Genomic DNA, 18,035 nt, shown 5'->3' with positions numbered 1-18,035 from the left:
CGAACTGTCACCCAGCCACCTGTCTGAGATCCCGGCTGCTCGGGAAGCTGTGGGGGGTGGCTATCTTGGGCTAAGCTACGTCTAGGAGGTTCCACACCGGCTACGTGGGCATAACTAGCTGGCCTATTCTCCATGGTGTGGAGCCGCGCTTCTAAGTCTGTGAGCCTCGCCTCCAATGCTGCTAGCATCTGACATTTATTACAAGTACCATTATCGCTAAAGGAGGCAGAGGAATAACTGAACATGCGACACTCCGAGCAAGAGAAAGGAGGAGAGGAACAGGGGGAAGCCATTGCTCTCAGTTAAGCTACCAGCTTAGCTAGCTTCTAAACTAGCCGACCTAAAGTAGCAAGTTAAATTTGGTAGTTAGCAAGAACTTCTGCAAAACAAGTGCTTTAAGTGGTGCAAGCGTATGTTGTCACATAAAAATTCAGATGAACCTAGAAAATAGTGAGTTTAATTCCTAAACAATCTGGAAGCAAGCACAACGCAGTGCAAATACAGAAAACAGGAAATGAGTACGGTTTACCACAGAAAACAGGAAATGAGTACGGTTTACCGCAGGAAACAGCAGTCCGTCATAACATAGTAGTGTGTGTAAATATATACAGTGATGGAAAGTTCTGAAGTACAAACTTGTACTTCACTTTTATCTTTTCATGCTATTTTATGCTGCTACTTTAAAACATTTCAGAGTGAAATATTGTACTTTCCCTGCTACATTTGTCTAACAGCTTTAATGACTTTACAAAGTAAACATTTACACACAAATCTTTTTGTAGTATCATGCTCTAGAAAATATTAAAGTGACCATAAACGATTTGCCAGTTAGGTGACCTGCCCAGGGTGTACCCCGCCTCTCGGCACGGTTTTAACTTCTCTAATGTGATTGTTTTTAGACGGGTCTTGTTTTAAAATGTAGTCATTTTAAAGTTTTGGACTCCATTTAAAATAGTCATGAGAGCAAAACACTTTAAACCCAAATTATTTTTATTAAGAAAAATTAGAAGATGCTATGTTGATCCTGATTGGCCAGAAACAAAAGTGACATCACAGCTCATCTTTAGATGTTATGTTGGTCGCTGCCTCTGCAGACTCATCAGCGTCCTGAAAGAGACAAATAAAATGAGAGAGAGGTGAGTAGAAGGCAAAATATTTACTCTTTATAAAGTCACAGTGGAATTACAAACCTCGCCAGCGTCACCAGTATCAGCACCCTCCTTAGGACCATCATCTTCTTCATCTTCCTCATCATCTGCATCTTCCTCCTCATCACTTTCCTCTTTAGGCAACACTCCTCCACCGTCCAGGAAATTAGACAAGGTGTCCAGATCTCTTTTTGCAGTGTAGTCAACCACCTGCAGAACATTAGAAGAAGAAAACAAAGTTATAGATGATGAGATGAGTGACAGAGATAAATGATGAAAATCTTTTTACAAAAGTCATATGTGTGACTGTGTGTGTGTGTGTGTGTGCGTGTGTGTGTGCGCATGCCTCTTTGTCACCAGCAGGGAAGTATTTGAGCATGGGAAATCCCTGAATCACAATAGACTCCACCTCGTTGGCTGTGGCGTCTATTTTGGCTATGATGATGTCATCATGGTCGGCGTACTTCTCACCCAGCTCTTCCCAGATGGGAGCTAGTTCCTTACAGTGTGCACACCATGGAGCATCTACAAACACACACATCCACAAAAGCATTGTTAGAGGATGAAAGGGAACATCTGTAGATGAGGTGGTAAAGCATGCACCCTCTTCAACATGAAGAGAGGGCGTTCAGTAGAGATTTGGTCAAATGCAATAAATGTTAATGATGCTGCAGCCACATCTTCAGGCTCTTTTCTATAAAGTCATAGACCGGAAACCACAACACACATAAAGTACTACATAATAAATGCTCTATACTGAACAGCAAATGGCCATTCATTCAAAGGTAATTCATTTAAAGCCTCACTTCATGTTAAGTTCACTTGAAAATGAATTATTTTCAATAAATCATGAGCAGATTTCATTAAATGAGTTTTTATATTGCTCACATCACTCCGACTGAGACACACAGGCTGACTTACAAAACTCCACAAAGACGTTTTTGGTTGGGTCCAAAGCAACAGACTCAAAATTCTTCCCCACCAGGACTTTAACTGCACCTTTGTCCCAGTCCTCAGGGATCTCCTCAGTCTTATAGTAGGGCTGCACCACAAAACAGGACAAGTCACTGGGTTTGAATGGAAGAAGAGCTCAGATCTTTTATAAAAACCAGTTTAATACTCAATTACATGTAAAAGTCCTGCATTCCAAATCCTACATAGCGAGTATTACCGTCAAATTGTACTTCAATATCACAGTAAAAGCACTGGTTCTGGAATAAAATGTCCCATGTGACTGATCTACAGCAGTGTACTGCATGTTCTAGATGGGTGAGGTGAATTGAATTTAAATGTAATCTTTGATTTTATTGTAAAATATTGGATAATTAAGTTATTTAAATGAAACCATCTGCAAGTTTATAAATTGAGTTGCTCTTTAGTGGAGCTGCTATCAACTCACAGACATCTGTGACAACAGGCCCTGAATACATGAAATGAAATGAGTGTGTGTGTGTGTGTGTGTTACCTTGGCAGTGCCATCCACAACCTCCTGGCACAGCTGTCGCAGTGAATGTGTTGTGAGATCCTTGGTGGCGATGCTGAACTTCTTTCCTGTCTCCATGTTCGTGATGCGTACGGTGGGGGCTTCGTCCTCGGACACACCAAAGAAGTTCAGCACAAAAGACAAGGCTTGCGTCACGTCAATTACAATAAACAGCATCTACATAACAAACACACACACACACACACACACACACACACACAGAAACAAGACAAAGGTTAAATAAAATTGTTGTGTTTCTTTGAAAGACAGAGACACACACACTGGACTGTTACCTTGCCCTTGAACTCTTTGGCAACAGGCCTGGACTCGTCCACCAGGGCTGTGTGACTCTCCACAGTGGAGTTGATGAACAAGAGCGTGTGCAGGGGGATGCCAGAGGTGAAGATCGTGTCTGCAGTCTGAACACACACACACACACACACACACACACACACACACACACACACACACACACACACACACACACAGTATAATTTCAATATAATTTCACATTTAATTTGAGGTAATCACGTGTATGTAGCTGCATGTGTGTGTATTACCTCCTGGTTGAATGGGATGATCAGCATCAGGCTGTTCTTTGTGATGAAGCTCCCCAGACTCATTTTGTCCAGCTCCTCTTCTTCTGTCCATGTAAAGTCTGCTCTGCCCTCATCAAACTTGCAAACACACACACAGTTTGTTTCACTAAACACCTTGACCCTAATCTAGTTCCACAACAATCAGCCGATCAATGGAAAATTATGAAAATGTGAAAAATGCAAATATGAAAAATGGCTAAATTGTTTAATTTGCTTGCACTGCAAATGACCAAAGTGTTGCATGTTCCTGCTTTGCATGTGTGCGGACTTCTCAGCTTTTTCCGTGTTCTGTTTATTGAATATTTGATATGTGTTTGCACTGGACAAAACATGCAATCTTCTGTTCCTGGATAATTTGATTATAATTAACATACACATAACACACTTTTCCAAATATTCACAAAAATAAAAAGCCTCAGAGATTGAACACAGAACCCAAACCATGGACTGTGCAGACCATGAGCCTGTGTATTGCTTTGTGTGCCTTTGTGTTTCTCATGTCCTTATGTTTGTTGAAACACTATGTCACATGAAATAAAATTTTAAATATTAATGAAAATCAATGACATTAATCCATCATAAAAATGCATCATTACAATAGTTGCAGGCTTAATTATTTCCTTTAAAACTTCAAACATTATATCTATGTGCTAGATGAGAGAGAAGCTAATATCATGAATGCTCCCTGTGCCTCTCTATGAGACATCGGACTCTCTGGCTCTCTCTCAGTATGAACACGTGTGTGTACCTTTTTGAAAAGCACCACTGAGTCGGCTTTGACTTCATGCTTCTGGAAAACCTCAGGAGTCGCAGTTATGGCAAACTCTATGTCAGCCATTTCCAAGGCGACTTCCTTGAACACCTTAGCCGCTTCACTTTCCAGATTCTAGTATGAAATCAAAATAAGAAATACATTATATTATATTATATTATAGATTTACAGGTAACACTGTAAAGATGAAAATAAATCAACATACATCAAAGAATCCAACAACAGTGATGTTATGGGCATCGATGAACTGAGCTGCAGACTCTGTGGAGTTGAGCACTTGAGCAACAGGACCTGCACGACGCTTCATCCACTGAATTATTCCCAAGACTGACCTCTTACCTGGGCAACACACAGACAAATCAGGTCAGAGTTATTTCAGGTGCTTTAACTCACTAAGATGAGGTCAGAAGGAAAACAAAGTAACAGTGAAGCTCAAAACTAACGGGCTATAAAAATATGCAAATGTATGTACTATGTACCATGGTGTAGTTCGTTTTTAGCCTAACAAGAGCTTTTTACTTCTGGGGCTTCAAACTTAGTGGCTTTCTTGTTTTGTATCCTAGAAATGAGGGCCCTGCGAGCAGCAGGTTAGCTTTACTGTGAACCGGAGGAATCCGTCTAGCTCTGTCCACACCGGGCCAATAAAGCTGATTCTGAGTAAAAAAATATGGACACCAGGACTCGACAGCTCATTTGATTATTAAAAACAGCTTTGTGTAAAATTCTAGGGGGTAGAGCTGGACTGTTCCTTTGCTAATCATTAATTCCTCGCAACCTAACAACAAAACATTCCTTCAGTACTTGTGACAGTTAGGAAAACCTACAGGTGCTAGTGGGCAGATTTTGAACTTCGAACAGAGCTGTGTTTGCTGTCTTACCCCTATTTCCACTTTTTATTCGAAGCTGAGCTAATGGCCTCCTGGGTAATTATATTGTAAACAAGAGAAGTATTAATTTTCACAGAATGTTAAAAGAAAATATAAAATTAAAAAAAGGTGAAAAGGAAAAAATGTTGATTTGTATGCACATTAATAGAGCACAAAGACAAAAACCGTCAATAGCCAGTCAGTGGCTTAAGGCATATTAGCTTAGATTAGATAGGACAGACAGGTTCAGTGAACAGGTAAACACACACTCCAGGCTCAGACCGTTCAGGCTTATTCATGATGTAGTCACATGTGTTGTTATATCTGGAAAGCTGCTATCAGCCCTGCCAGTGCAGGTTATAGCCGAGTAACTGGAGCTATGTGTCTGTGTGGGTTTACCAGAGTAGTTAACGGGCTCTGTGCGGTCGCCCTTGATGAACAGTTTCAGAGTGGGGTAGCCTTTGACGTCAAACTCCTCAGCCAGCTCCTTCTCCTCTGTGGCGTCCACTTTGGCCAAACGCAGCGTGGGGTTCTCATCCTTCAGCTTCGCAGCAGCCTCGGCATAGAACGGCTCAAGCTTTTTACAGTGACCACACCAGGGAGCGTCTGAACACACAAATGCACACAGTTAACCTGCTTTGACATACTCATTGCCATCAGCATCACATGTCCAGATATATATGGAAATAAGCTGCTGATAGTAACAGAGGCAGTTGGGCTCGGCCTCTGTCCGCTTTGCTCTTTTCACTGCTATGACCTTTGCTACTGCTGAGCTCATCTGTGAGAGAATTGAACCAGTAGAACATCTGGATAAGAGAGGCCATGTGTATGCACATACTTGTGCACATTTGTTTGATAATGCCTCATGCACACAAGGGTTTGAACAGAAAACAGCGGTGGAAAACTTACATGTCCCACAGCCTTCTTCAGCTGCAGTTAGAACCCTGATCTCAGTACGTCTCTGCAGCTTGTCTTCTTCATTAACACACCTGTATCATATCATAACCCTAAATCCGTTTCAGCTTAACATATGTTGTCACTGATGGTGCTGCGCTGATAAAGCAACACAAATGTAATACTAACAGTCTCGAAGAGGACAGACAGCTGTAATGAACATGGCATTCATTTGACTGAGGATATTATTTTTTTCATAGTTACAGCACTTACAGAATTTGACCAGTAAGTATGGATTTTCATCCAGAGCTCTGGCAAAGTTGTTGATGTGGAGGACCATCACATCTTTCTCCTCCTCTATCTCAGTTGTCTTCTCTTTCTTTGGTGCTTCGGTGGTTTCCTCCTCCTCCTCCCCGCTATCTGGAGTCTCTTCTGTTGACGTCTCGTCTTGGGTCTCTGTCTCTTTGTCAGTCCTTTGGCTGCTGTCGGCCTGGACGAAGGAGGTCCACAGCAGCAGGCCCAGCACAGTTATAGATAAAAGCGTGTGTGTCCTCATGTCGGTGTTTCTGTGTGAGCTGCTCCGGCCACTCCTTGGGTAAATGCACCTTCAGTAAATGTGACAGGGAAAACTGGCACTTTTATGTGTCAAAGATGGAGTGTGTGTGTGTCAAAATGTTACTGGCCTTTCCTGCTCATCCAATCAGGAGTTACACCTGCAAGGGAACCAATCAGACGCTGCCCTATAGAGTCAGAAATGGGCAAACTGTCTGGTCTACTGTTAAGGCCTCAGGATTCACGGCACCTTTTATCATCTTTCTCTCCTCATCTTCTCTTGAAATGTTTCTTTTTTCTTCCTTCACATTCAATCAGACCCCATCACCTGTCAGAGGGGAACATTACAGTGCATCCTTGTAACAACTCAGTGTAATAACTGTGCATAATATAATAAAAATGTAATGAAAGTTGATACTGTAATAATCTTCCAATAATATCATAAAATGGTGAGCGCAAAAGGGCTTTTGCACCTAATGTATTTATCACCTATGTTATCATGTTAAACCTAGTTTAATTTCATTGTGGCAAGATAATATGATTGTAGTCTCTAAACATTATAAATACTTTACATGAATTAAACATGTACAGTATTTGTGTGTAAAATTTAATTAGTGCATCCTTGAACTGTCCGCATGAAATATTGTTAAGTGACTCTTTTCCAGCTATTTGGCCTCTGGAGCAGTAAAACAAAACAAAAACACACTATCAACAAAGTATACATTAGTTAACTAAAGGGAATGAATTCTGTAAAGGGACAAGATTTCGAACATAAACCAGTTTCTAACATAAATCATCTGGTCAGAATTAGGCACATTGCTGCACTAGAATCAAGTAAAATGGCTTCAAAATACCTAAAACAAGAAGATTTAATATAAACAGGCTTAAATATTTCTACTCCACTATATTTTGCACTTAAATTAAGATTTCACACGGTGCACTCTGGTGGCCTGTGGGTTGATGGTCCTGACCATGAGCGGTAGTTTTATGTTTTTACCCTTCTCTCTCCCACTTAGTTTCCTGTCATCTGTCTACTGCTGACTCTCTAACAAAGGCATTAAATGCCCCCAAGTACTTTAAACGAAATAAAGTGGTACTTCAAGACTTTATTTAAAGAGTAACCACCAGGCTGTGTGTCACTGCTCCTCTTTAGCGTGGGACATTTCTGATCACAACCAGCATCAGACTCCTGTACTGTGCCTGTAACCACACACGTACTGTACATCATCACTGCAGCAAGGTGACAAGTGGCAGTCAGCAAAAACAAGACTTTCAAGGGGCAATAAGTTACTTAAAACTACAGTGTGGCATTATTTTAGAAATAACTGATGATTGAAAAAGGCTGAAATATCCTTGCACTCAGATTTTTCACTTGTAAAACAAAATAACAAAAACAACAAAGGACTAAATAACAGAAAGAATAACTCGGTGAGGAGTTTTGTAAAAGTAACTATCTTTCTAGGAATCCAGAGACCTCACCGTCATCAAGAGTTTTATCCAAACTAAGATAGTTTGCCGTTGCGTTATAGAAATGCCACGTTTTAAAGCCGTGAGCTCGCCTTGGGGTGGCAGCAGAAATCTGGGTGTGGGTTTGTTTTCTCGACTGGACAGGTCAGATAACCGGGGAAACTGCCCTTTAAAACAAACAGAAAACTCTGCACAACAAATGTTATTTTCCTTTTTATTTAACAATTCACAAGTGTGTATCACCAGTGTAAAGGACACGAATAAACCGGCTTTAGTGCTGCGTGTGTGTTCTCCGTCAGTGCGTGTGTGTGAGCTCTGGGTTGGGATCCCAGTTCGCCAGCAGGTCACTGAAGTCCGGCTGAGTGCTGTCGAGGGTGTGTGTGCTGTGGTGTGAGAGGGGATTATAGTGCACGTGTGTGTTAGATTCTGTGTGAGTGCTGTCTTGTGACGGTTTGTCACTGTTTGTGTGTGTGGCCTCAGGTGTATTGCTGAAACTGACCAGAGAGCAACAGGGGATCGGCTCATTCCAGAAACTGACCGGGAGATGTCGCTTGATCATGGGTCGGCTGTGGCCCTGCCTCAGGCCCCTGTGGTCGAACAGTTCAGCCAGGGGCCCCAAACCACTGTTGCCTTTAGTAACTCTGACTCGTTGATCATAGCTACAAGTCACAAAGCTGTTTTCTTGCTCCTCTGCACATCCTGCTCTCGCTATTCTCAGCAAGTCATCGTAGTAACGCAGACGCCCGCTGGTGGTGACAGAGACGGTGTCGCTGTAGATGTCACAAGGGTCGCCGTCACCAGAGCAGCGACCGAAATACCGCTGAACATCACGACTGATGAGATCCGCAAACCTCAGCAGCTGCTTGGTCACATCCAGAGCGTAGCTGTCTGGATTTAGAAAATCCTCCTCCAAACATTCCTCCTCTTCCTCCTGAGCTTCAGATTCTTCATCCTCTTCATCCTCCTCTTCTTCATCTTCCCTCTCCTCTGTCTTGTCCTCCAGCTTCTCTTCTTTGTCTCCTTTACATGGTGAGGGCTGGAAAATCAGGGGGAAGTAGGCTGAAGCTGGGGCCTGGACAAGGAAGTTCCTGATGACACCTGCCGCCATGTTGACGTATCAACACTGGAGAGACAATTAGAGAAGAGAAAAAGTAAGAATCTAATAGGAAATCATTTAGTTGATAGGATTTGTTAAAAAAGTTAAAGTTTTATTACCTAGTGAAATGCAAATTAGCCGCCAGGTTCAGACGAGCCAAGAGATCTGACTCGTGTCACTGATGAATCCCCTTTTCTCTGTGTGTGTGTGTGGACATGTGATAGTGGTCCGGCGGGACTGTGGCTGTATATATACACCTCAGCACACGGCGGTAGGCGTGTTTGTGTCTCCTGTCGGATGAGGCAGCTTCCAGAACAAATATTTGTGTGTCGCATTGGTCAAACACACATTGTTTACTTTATCACTGGGCAACCGGGGAGGGGGTCCAGGGCTAATGGATCGCCTGCTAGGGGATGATGAAGAGTTGTTGTGCACACACCCCATTGCTTTTACCATTCCTGTTATCAGGCTAGTTAAAGGATAAAAGAGCATGAAATCAAATCACATGCTGTTTTGACTTCTAAAGGGTAACACTCTGAACCGACACAGTCCGCCACTCATCGCCGACAACAGCAGACAGAAACAGTACAACCTAGCCAGACACTCAAAACAAGACACACTGTAAAGGCTTTTAAACTGGAATCACTAAGGACACAACATCAAACGCACAAGAGTCAACCACCTCCCCAAATGCATATCCCTATCTACAAGATGTGTGTATGCTCACACACATGATCACTTTCCCCTGTGGCTATTGACTACCTTACGGAATAAGACACAGGTTGGCCAATACCGGTGGCGATGTGGTAGAGCAGAAATGCCCTCAAGCAGCAACGGCTCCCAGTATGGGAGGTTAGCGCTTGGCATGGCAGCTCTGCTAGCATCAAGTGGGGTAAATCCACTGAACCCAGGGAAGAATAAAGTTGGAAATATTGTATATGTTTTGTTTTTGCAACCAAATTCCCACACAACAGACAAAACCCAACGATGTATGTAAGTCCAGTGCTTTCTAGCTTTACCTACTGTGCAAAACCCATTCACTCGGACTGAAGAAACCCTTAAAACATGGGTCACGGATATAAAATTTCACTTGGCCAAACATTACTCAAACAGGAGTGAATAGTGAAATTATTGGGGACTATTTTCCAGTGTGAATTAATACACATTTGGTGGTCTAGTGATTATTCACAGCAGCAGGACGGCGAGTGTGGACTCCACGTAAACTACAGTGCCCATGTTCATCTTAGTAATGTGTTTACAGTAGTTTTAGTAGTTTTTAGTTCCCCAATCAGGCTCCACATAGACAATTATTGTCAGTAGGATCAATTCATTGTTGGTCTGGTCTTTTTGTGAGATTAACTGATGATAATAAGCATCAACAAACCTAATTATTAGACGATGTTCAATTAAGACTCTTCAAATTTCCTGATTCTGATTTATTTCTAGCATAGACCACAGAATGCAAACTAACATGGAGAGTAAACCTTCAGATAATGAACATTTAGTTTAATTAAATGGATGTCACCGTTTCCAGTTGTTACATTTTAGCAGTTTGTTTTTACTGTAGGATGTTTCTATGAATATTATCAGCTGCTTATAAACTCCACTGAACTGCTCTCTTGTGTTTTCTGTGGTACCATTGTTTTATTTCTTCGTTACAAACCCAAATTAATGCAAACCTACTGTATCACACATACTGTCTCTGTAGAAGCTAATTTTCATTAAGTACCAAATCCCTAGCAAAAGAAACTTTACCAAGAAGCTCTTTCAGAAACACTTGGTTTTTCTTTTTCTTTAAAACAAGTTTTACTGCATCCTGAGTCGACATGTTCTCACTCTTTCAAGTTTGTGTTCTGTTGTTTTTACTATTATTTCACCAAAATGGTCTTCAACCTTTATCTTGAGACGTTTGGAATAACTTTATTACACTGAAAACACAATGCTGTGGGTTTAAACAGTAATGAGCTGCACAATATTTGCAAATCCCATGTTGCCTTGAGAGATAAAGTCATGCCAGTTTACCGTAGATAACAAAATAAACTAATTCCAGCTATGCATCAATAAATGTAAGACATCAGTGCTTTTGTGTGGATAAAGCATGAGTTATTTTAAGTCTTGTTGATTAAGTCCTGCACTTCGCCAGATTTTACTGACCTTTACAAACATCTGTACTTCTGTACATAGGCGTATGTGCTTCTGTTTATATGTGCATGTCGAGCATTAATGCGTTTGTATTTTAGTGTGTGTGTGTTATCAGGACACCCTGACTCCCTTGGCCTGCTTGTCATCAGTATCCAGGTTTCTGTGTTGATTTTAGGGCTAAAGATCAATAACAGCAATATGTCAGCACTTAAGAGCCTGACAATGAATCACACAGACTTTTAGGCACACAAGCACATGGACACACACACGCATCCACTCACATACAGACTTTTCAGATTTGTCTTATATGTTATGCTTCAACTATGAATCCATATTTCAGAAAGTAACCCCTTTAAAACTGATCTATAACCTCTCACAGTTTGCCTAAATATTATAAACAAAATGATTATGAAGCTTTTTCTTTTTCACACACATACATTATACAAATAGATTTAAAACAAAGAGATGCATAGTAGTGTAGGTTGGGTTAGATGTTTGTCCCAACTGTGTACATTTAAGCTCTGTTCAACTAATTCACTTCCCTGTATAACTCTACCTTTACATAACTGTTAGAGAAAATAGTAAACTACCAACACTACACTTTTTTTTTTTTAACTTTGTGTCATCACATGGCTTCCCAAGTTGGTAACGTGGTCATAAAAGTTTACTCGTGTGTACAAAGATGCAGGGTAGAGGCCGATGAGGTGAACGGAGAATATATGAGACTCCCTCATCAGTCAGTCTACAAATTGGACAGTATCTTGTCCTCTGTGACATTCAGGGCTGTTGTTAGTTAATGGCATGTGACAAAGAGGAGTGCTTAATTGAATGAAATTAATGAATTAGACAGGGTGTAATGCTGTACGGTCCCACAGGACCTGAGATATGCGTGTAAGCATTAAGCTAAAAATACTGATAAGTGCAGTTTTACATGCTCAGACACAACTGTGAAATGTCCAAATGAATCAGAAAGGTGTCTTCTATCAATCGCTGTTGTTAAAGATACATTAACTGTGGTTTGTAAAGGTTTCTCTTGTCCTCCTTCACAACTGTGACAGAATGAGAGCAAGATGCATCACTGAATCACAACGTTTCTGTAGCCAGCAAATTATTTCCCCATTCCTCATGGTAATTATTTTATTTCCCCATTCCTCATGGTAATTATTCTACCACATTCACAAGCAGAACGCCAGAAGTAGTTGTACCGGCTTACTGGTAGAACCTTTGGGATTTTGCACAATCATGTTACATGTTAGACTGCATTTGAGTCTGTTGTTTTGGTTTTGCTCTTTTATTGTAGATATTTGAACAGGCATGTTTTTTTCCCTTTAGGATGAAATAAAATCAAATTCCAGCTTTTAGTGCATATACAATATATATATTACACTTACAGTACTAGGCAAGAGTTTTAGGCACTTTAAATGTTTACAGTCTTACTTATCACACAGTACCATCAGGGAGGCGCCTGATAATTCATTCTGCTGCATGAAACCCCCCGAAACAGCTAGTCTGTCTTCAGAGATCAGAACAAGGAACCCCACAACATGAAGACAGAACATATTGAGGTGGCCATAAGCAGAAGAACGGTGTTAGGTTCTCCAATATGCTTGGAACGACCAGCCTGCCAAGTACTAAAAAAAAAAAACTAAGGTGTACTTGAGAAGTTTGGTCACAGTAAACAATAGACATTTGTTATCGGTTTATACTGCCTTTTCTGCATTGTTTGCACTGGTTGTTGATGTTAATACTGCTATTTTGTTATATTACACAGCCTTATGCTGGTTACGGTTTTGCACATTGAGAGCCGATGTACCTGAGTCAAATTCCTCGTGTGTCCAACACACCTGGCCAGTAAAGCTGATTCTGATTCTGATGTAGGTATTTTTTTCCTGTTTACTGCACACTGTATGATACTTTTGCACAGTGCTGTGCATGTTGCATTAGGAGGGTGCTACAAGCTACCAGTGGCCTGGTTTGCCAGCACTCTCAGAAAACAACAACTTGGTGATCTTACCAGGTTCACATGAATCTTTTAGGCCTGTGTGTGCTGTGATAAATGATTCCAAAGATAGAGAAAGTGTGGAAGGTGGGTAAATGCAGACACAATTAAAAAAAAAAGGACCGATATGCTGTTCAAGTAGAAAACCTTTTTTATTCTCTATGATCAAAGCTGCAAAACATCTAGAAAAATATACAACAAATGCTGAACCTTTCACAACGTTTAACATTTGAAAATGGGAACATAAGAGAAAAGGAATATTCACATTTTCCCCAATAATGATAAAACAACATTCATTTGACTTCCTTTCTTTTACGTGTCAATGCCATATGTTTGCAATAACTTTTAAGGTCCACCAATTTTTTTATTTTAAACATCTCCACAGTAGCCGGAGTCATTGGAGAGCTGTGAGTTGGAACTGCGGTTGGAAGAAGAGTTCCATATGTCCAGGTTCATGTGCGGGCCGAATGGGTTGAAGCTGGAGTACTGGGTCGGTCTACAGGTCCCCTCTGGTTCCCGGCTTAAGGGAGAATGAGGAGGGGTGATGGGGGACACGGGGGACATTGGGGCTGATCGCTCTGGTTGGAAGTGGCTCTGGTAGGGCTCACTCTGAGGCGTCCAGATGGATCCAAACAGGCTGGACATGGGGGAGAGGCTGCGGGTACCCGAGAAGTATGGCTGCGGAGGATGAAGAGGAAAAACGTGAACTCTTGAGCCACTTTTCCTGAGCTACTGTAGCTGGTCTGTGGTCTCAGAAGCTACTGAGCAAAGCTGTCAGCTCTATACGTTCATGACATTTCTAACCTTACCTGTCACTGTGCTCTGCTACCTCTGGACACCTGACAGGCTGCTCCCTGCGGTGATGGCCTGCGCTGTCATTTTTTAGCTTTTAAATCTCATCTCTCCTTCTTAAATAAAATTAAATACCCTTCTTGCTCCAGTAAAGACAGCAGGTTTCTCCCTATCCTAAGCCCCCAAAAAGTGATATCTTAAAGGTATCAAAGTGACTAGTAACTAGTAAATACAGTAAACTTTGCAAACCACTTGCAACAAATATATACAAAAAAAAAAAAACAGTTAACAAAAAAGTATCAAAGGTACTGTCCATTTGTTGCTTACAGAAATTATTTACTGCCGTTTATTTGCATATCAGCTGACAAACCACTGCGACACTGGCTGGTAATAATGGTTCACGAGTAACATGAAATAAAACGACAAGAAACGCACACAACACTGGGCAAGATCACGGTGCAAAAAGGAGAAGCAGCAAATGAAGAAGCAGCTTGTAAAACCCCACTTTCAGTAAGACTTAAGAGCATGTTTAAGAACAGCCTAGTTCCTCATTTCAGCTCAGTAGAAGAGCTAATAGCTTCGCTACATGAGTCAGAACAGGAAAGACACTTGGTGGTGGTGGTGGTGGGGGAGCCGACGACACTGTGGCTGATGTCTCAGGTCTGTGTGCTGCTGTTCAAAATGACATCTGCAAGTCTACAGTCTCACACTAACTTGCAGCAAGTATTTGGCAGTTTCTCTTGACACAGGTGAGGCAGCAGGGTATTAATTGGCCCTACACTCTCATTGGCCCAACTTGTGTTACCAACGCACATGTGAGGTGTGAGCGCAACTTCACAAAGTTTCTTTTCTGAAACTTTCGCAATGTAGCAACACAGTACAATGAGCTGTGTAAGAAAATGTGTAAAAAGAAACCTGGAAGTACTCAAACCACACAACTTAAACCACATCATCTACATCTGTATTTTAGTTCTGCTGCTTGGACAAGTTAACTTCTCCTGTGGTTAACCTTTTGTGGTTTATTTATTCATTTGAGTCTAAATAAATATGACTGTTTTTGACTCTAAACCTTATGATTATGTGACATTATTGTACGAGGAATGATTTCTGAGAAAAACATGGATGATGGTCTAGCTAGTAAAGGCCCTGTTGTTTATTTTACTCAGGGCAAACAAAGTTTAAAAAAATATTAACAGATAAACATGCAGTATTCAAAATCAGGAAAACACATTTTACCTGGACCAAAAAGCAGCAAAGCTGCAACAATGACCTGGTTAGCTGACAACAGAAAATTAATCTGCCCCTGTTTTGACACTCGAATGATGACTTCAGCCATTTTTAAGCAAAAATACCTCTCAAATGTGAACATACTGTATGAAGCTTCACTGTGTCATACATGATAGAAAAACACGAATAGTGTCAAGTTTTGGACTGTTGACCAAGACTTCACTTCACTTGGTCTCGATTAAACCATCTGAGTCTAGTGTTGTGAGTTGTCACCTTGCTGCCTACACAGGCTGCTGTGTCCCAGGTTGAAGGTGACTCCTGAGGCTGTTCCTCTCTCCAGCTGGTCTGGGTGCTGTGTGCACTCTGGACCTCCTGCCCAGAAAAACCACTTGGAAATGTTCCGTTACCTGCAAAATGTTGCAACAAAAAATGTTGAGCCAGACACATCTAAAGGATGCAGTCTCACTACTTGGTACAATTCAAGTTTCTAGTAATTTAATATTTCCTTTAAGTTGAAATGATCAAATTTAGACGTAGCACAACGTTTAAACATTCACATACCTATGTAGACTCCTCTCTCACAGTAGGTGTACGGACTGTTGCAGTGGCTGTTTGCATTACTCCAAGTAAACCTGCAGGAAACATTTGATCCAACAGTTTCAACAGGGACACATGAAACTGTTATCACAGAGCTACTGAAACACAAAGACACGCTGCTGCAGCACTGGGGGGGTGATTATTCAACCAGTACCACTCCTGGCTTATTGCTATAAAACCACAAAAGAGCAATAAAGATTTGATATCAACCAGAGTTATAATGTCATTTTGATTTCGAAATTAAGGTCAGAAAATTACATGTATTAATTTTGTCACAAAAGAACCAAAGATTTTCCCTCCAGTTCTTGGACGCAGGCTCATTCTGCTCCCATTGTATGCAAAATACAGAAAAGCTGAATGTACACCTCTTTTAATCTCAACAAGCCCAGAAAAAGCTGACAATGTGACAAGCAAACAATGTCCTGCGTTCATGCCTAGTACAGGTAGCAACAGCAGCACTCATCTGGAGTTCTGTTTCTGTCTGACAGAGTGCAGTGTTCATACTCTAATTAGGTCCGCTGTGTCTCCACTAACTCCTGAAAAACATATCTCTGACTGCTTGGTGTTTTTAAAATAAATTTGTTAGGTTTATTTTTCTCTGCTGTGTGATGCTGGACTGTCATTATGTACAAGACACAGTACAGTTCCAGTACAGAAAGGCGTGTAATTAGTCTAACTATTGTGTATTCAAACACATACCCGTTGTACGACGCCGTGGTTGCTGGCTGAGGTAAGTACGGCAGTGCTTCGGTGGTGTTGTATCTGAACTCATTGGTGAGGGGGATAGATGGAGCCGACCACGTCTCTTCAGGCAAATACTGACCTGCGAGGTCTGAGAGACACATAATAACTTTCCTTCAGACATTAGACTGAATGCACAACACTTTCTTTTGCTCACAATCTAGACAATTGTTTATTTTAAACTCTGTTCTTCCCTTAACAACATGTCATGTATTTAGTATAAATGCGTCTTTACCCATGTTCCGCTCCACTCCTGCAGCAACAGCAGCAAAACTTGGGGCAAAGCTGGACGCTGTGGGATCTGGGCTTTGGCACAGATCTTTATGGTACAAGCTGTTCATGCTAAAAGGAGAAAAGACAAATGTTGCAGTTGAAACAGAATCCATATAAAAAAATAAATAAATAAAATCACATTTTCCATCGGTTCTGCCAGAGAAAACTCTTTACAGTTGCGACATTTTCACCAGTGGCCTTGGTGCAAACTGGATAAACAGAAACATCAGCCACTGACTGGTATTTGGTGTCAAAAGGAACTGATTTTAGAAGAAATGTCATAATTTCCAGTGAAACATAAGTTCATAATCTGTATGATAACCTTTTAAAAGTGTGAAGCTCATCAGCTACATTTATTTTTATTACAAAAGTGATCCACAGATCAATACACAAGACTCTGGAGTTTCATACTGAACTTTTCTGAGCTGGCTTTTCTTCTTCTGTCACTAACAGACTGATAAATAATCTTCATGGTTTTCTGAGTATGGATAAAAACTACAGATGAGATCATTTAAGCTGTGGAGGTCCAACCACACATTAGAGCCACTTTGTGAGCTGAGTGTGTGTTTGTCAAAGTACCTTAGAGCTTTGTAGTTTGTATTCATGGTCTGGCAGCAGTCCCTTTCTACTGGGTAGACAGCACCCTGCATGGAGTCCCCTGGAAAAAGCAGCAAGAGCAAACACAAAATAGTGCAACTCATCATTCTGGTATGCGATAGACAACGTTAGTCAATTTTTCAACATAATGGTTATGCATTGGATTCTGGGAAAATTACAGAACGTGTTGCATAGAACAGTAGACAAGTACTGTTGCTTTAAAACCTGATCTCCAGTTCTTATACACTGACTGTCCAGCTTTTTTGGGTACACCTGTACAATTGTATGCGATTCTGCCTTAACATCTGTTTATGAAGCTCAAAATGTTTCAGTTTTTGATGAAATTGTCATTATATTTAGAGGTGTTCCTAATATTCGGACCCTCTCGTGTGTGTAGCTGGGGAGGACAGAAATATAGAGACACCTCTGAATATGATGTAGTCCAGTACAACACCACCAATAACTATGACTTCAAAAATAAAAAATATAATTGAATTTATACATTCTGAGTTTCATAAACACAGATGTTAAGGTGGGGGTGTTACACTGAAGTGCATACAATTGTACCTAATAAAGTGACTGGTGAGGGTATTTCTAGATAAGGTAGTACATAAACGCTCCATACTTTTTCTAGATGAGGTAGTGCAGGCGTGTGTTCGGGCACTGGCGTCCTTGTCTCCCTCCATGCTGCTGGCGCTGCTCCAGCTGCCCCAGCTCCCTCTGCTGGCCCTCACACTGCCTGACGAGCTGCCAGAGTCTGAGCCTGACTCACACACTCCGCCTGCACGAC

At 41.2% G+C, this 18,035-nt stretch overlaps 2 protein-coding genes across 3 annotated transcripts; both read right to left on the bottom strand.

Moving 5' to 3' along the window:
* Positions 1 to 792: 792 nt before the first annotated feature.
* pdia2 (protein disulfide isomerase family A, member 2) lies at positions 793 to 6,637 on the bottom strand. 2 transcript variants are annotated; one of them, XM_020614336.1, is made up of 12 exons: positions 6,565 to 6,637; positions 6,036 to 6,367; positions 5,268 to 5,474; positions 4,208 to 4,341; positions 3,979 to 4,116; positions 3,192 to 3,308; positions 2,925 to 3,050; positions 2,614 to 2,808; positions 2,070 to 2,190; positions 1,495 to 1,673; positions 1,191 to 1,358; positions 793 to 1,107 (listed from the first exon to the last, which is right to left on the bottom strand). In XM_020614336.1, exons 2-12 carry the CDS (start codon positions 6,316 to 6,318, stop codon positions 1,051 to 1,053), a joined length of 1,725 nt encoding a protein of 574 aa, XP_020469992.1. In that variant the 5' UTR covers positions 6,319 to 6,367; positions 6,565 to 6,637; the 3' UTR covers positions 793 to 1,050. The 2 variants fall into 2 exon arrangements, with proteins under 2 accessions (XP_020469992.1, XP_020469991.1); XM_020614335.1 differs by having other exon boundaries at positions 6,036 to 6,628.
* Positions 6,638 to 13,151: 6,514 nt separating this feature from the next.
* Positions 13,152 to 18,029, bottom strand: LOC109968196 (transmembrane protein 131-like). Its single transcript, XM_020614279.1, has 7 exons — positions 17,871 to 18,029; positions 17,228 to 17,306; positions 16,611 to 16,717; positions 16,334 to 16,466; positions 15,599 to 15,669; positions 15,311 to 15,444; positions 13,152 to 13,696 (listed from the first exon to the last, which is right to left on the bottom strand). The coding sequence occupies exons 1-7, from the start codon at positions 17,929 to 17,931 to the stop codon at positions 13,388 to 13,390; spliced, it is 894 nt and encodes a 297-aa protein (XP_020469935.1). The 5' UTR covers positions 17,932 to 18,029; the 3' UTR covers positions 13,152 to 13,387.
* Between the last annotated feature and the right edge of the window lie 6 nt (positions 18,030 to 18,035).

This window comes from Monopterus albus, unplaced genomic scaffold (genome assembly GCF_001952655.1).
Source record: "Monopterus albus unplaced genomic scaffold, M_albus_1.0 scaffold144.1, whole genome shotgun sequence".
Lineage (NCBI taxonomy): Eukaryota > Metazoa > Chordata > Actinopteri > Synbranchiformes > Synbranchidae > Monopterus > Monopterus albus.
The sequence above is the reverse complement of the archived record's forward strand: the minus strand, read 5'-3'. Positions and strand labels throughout refer to the sequence as shown.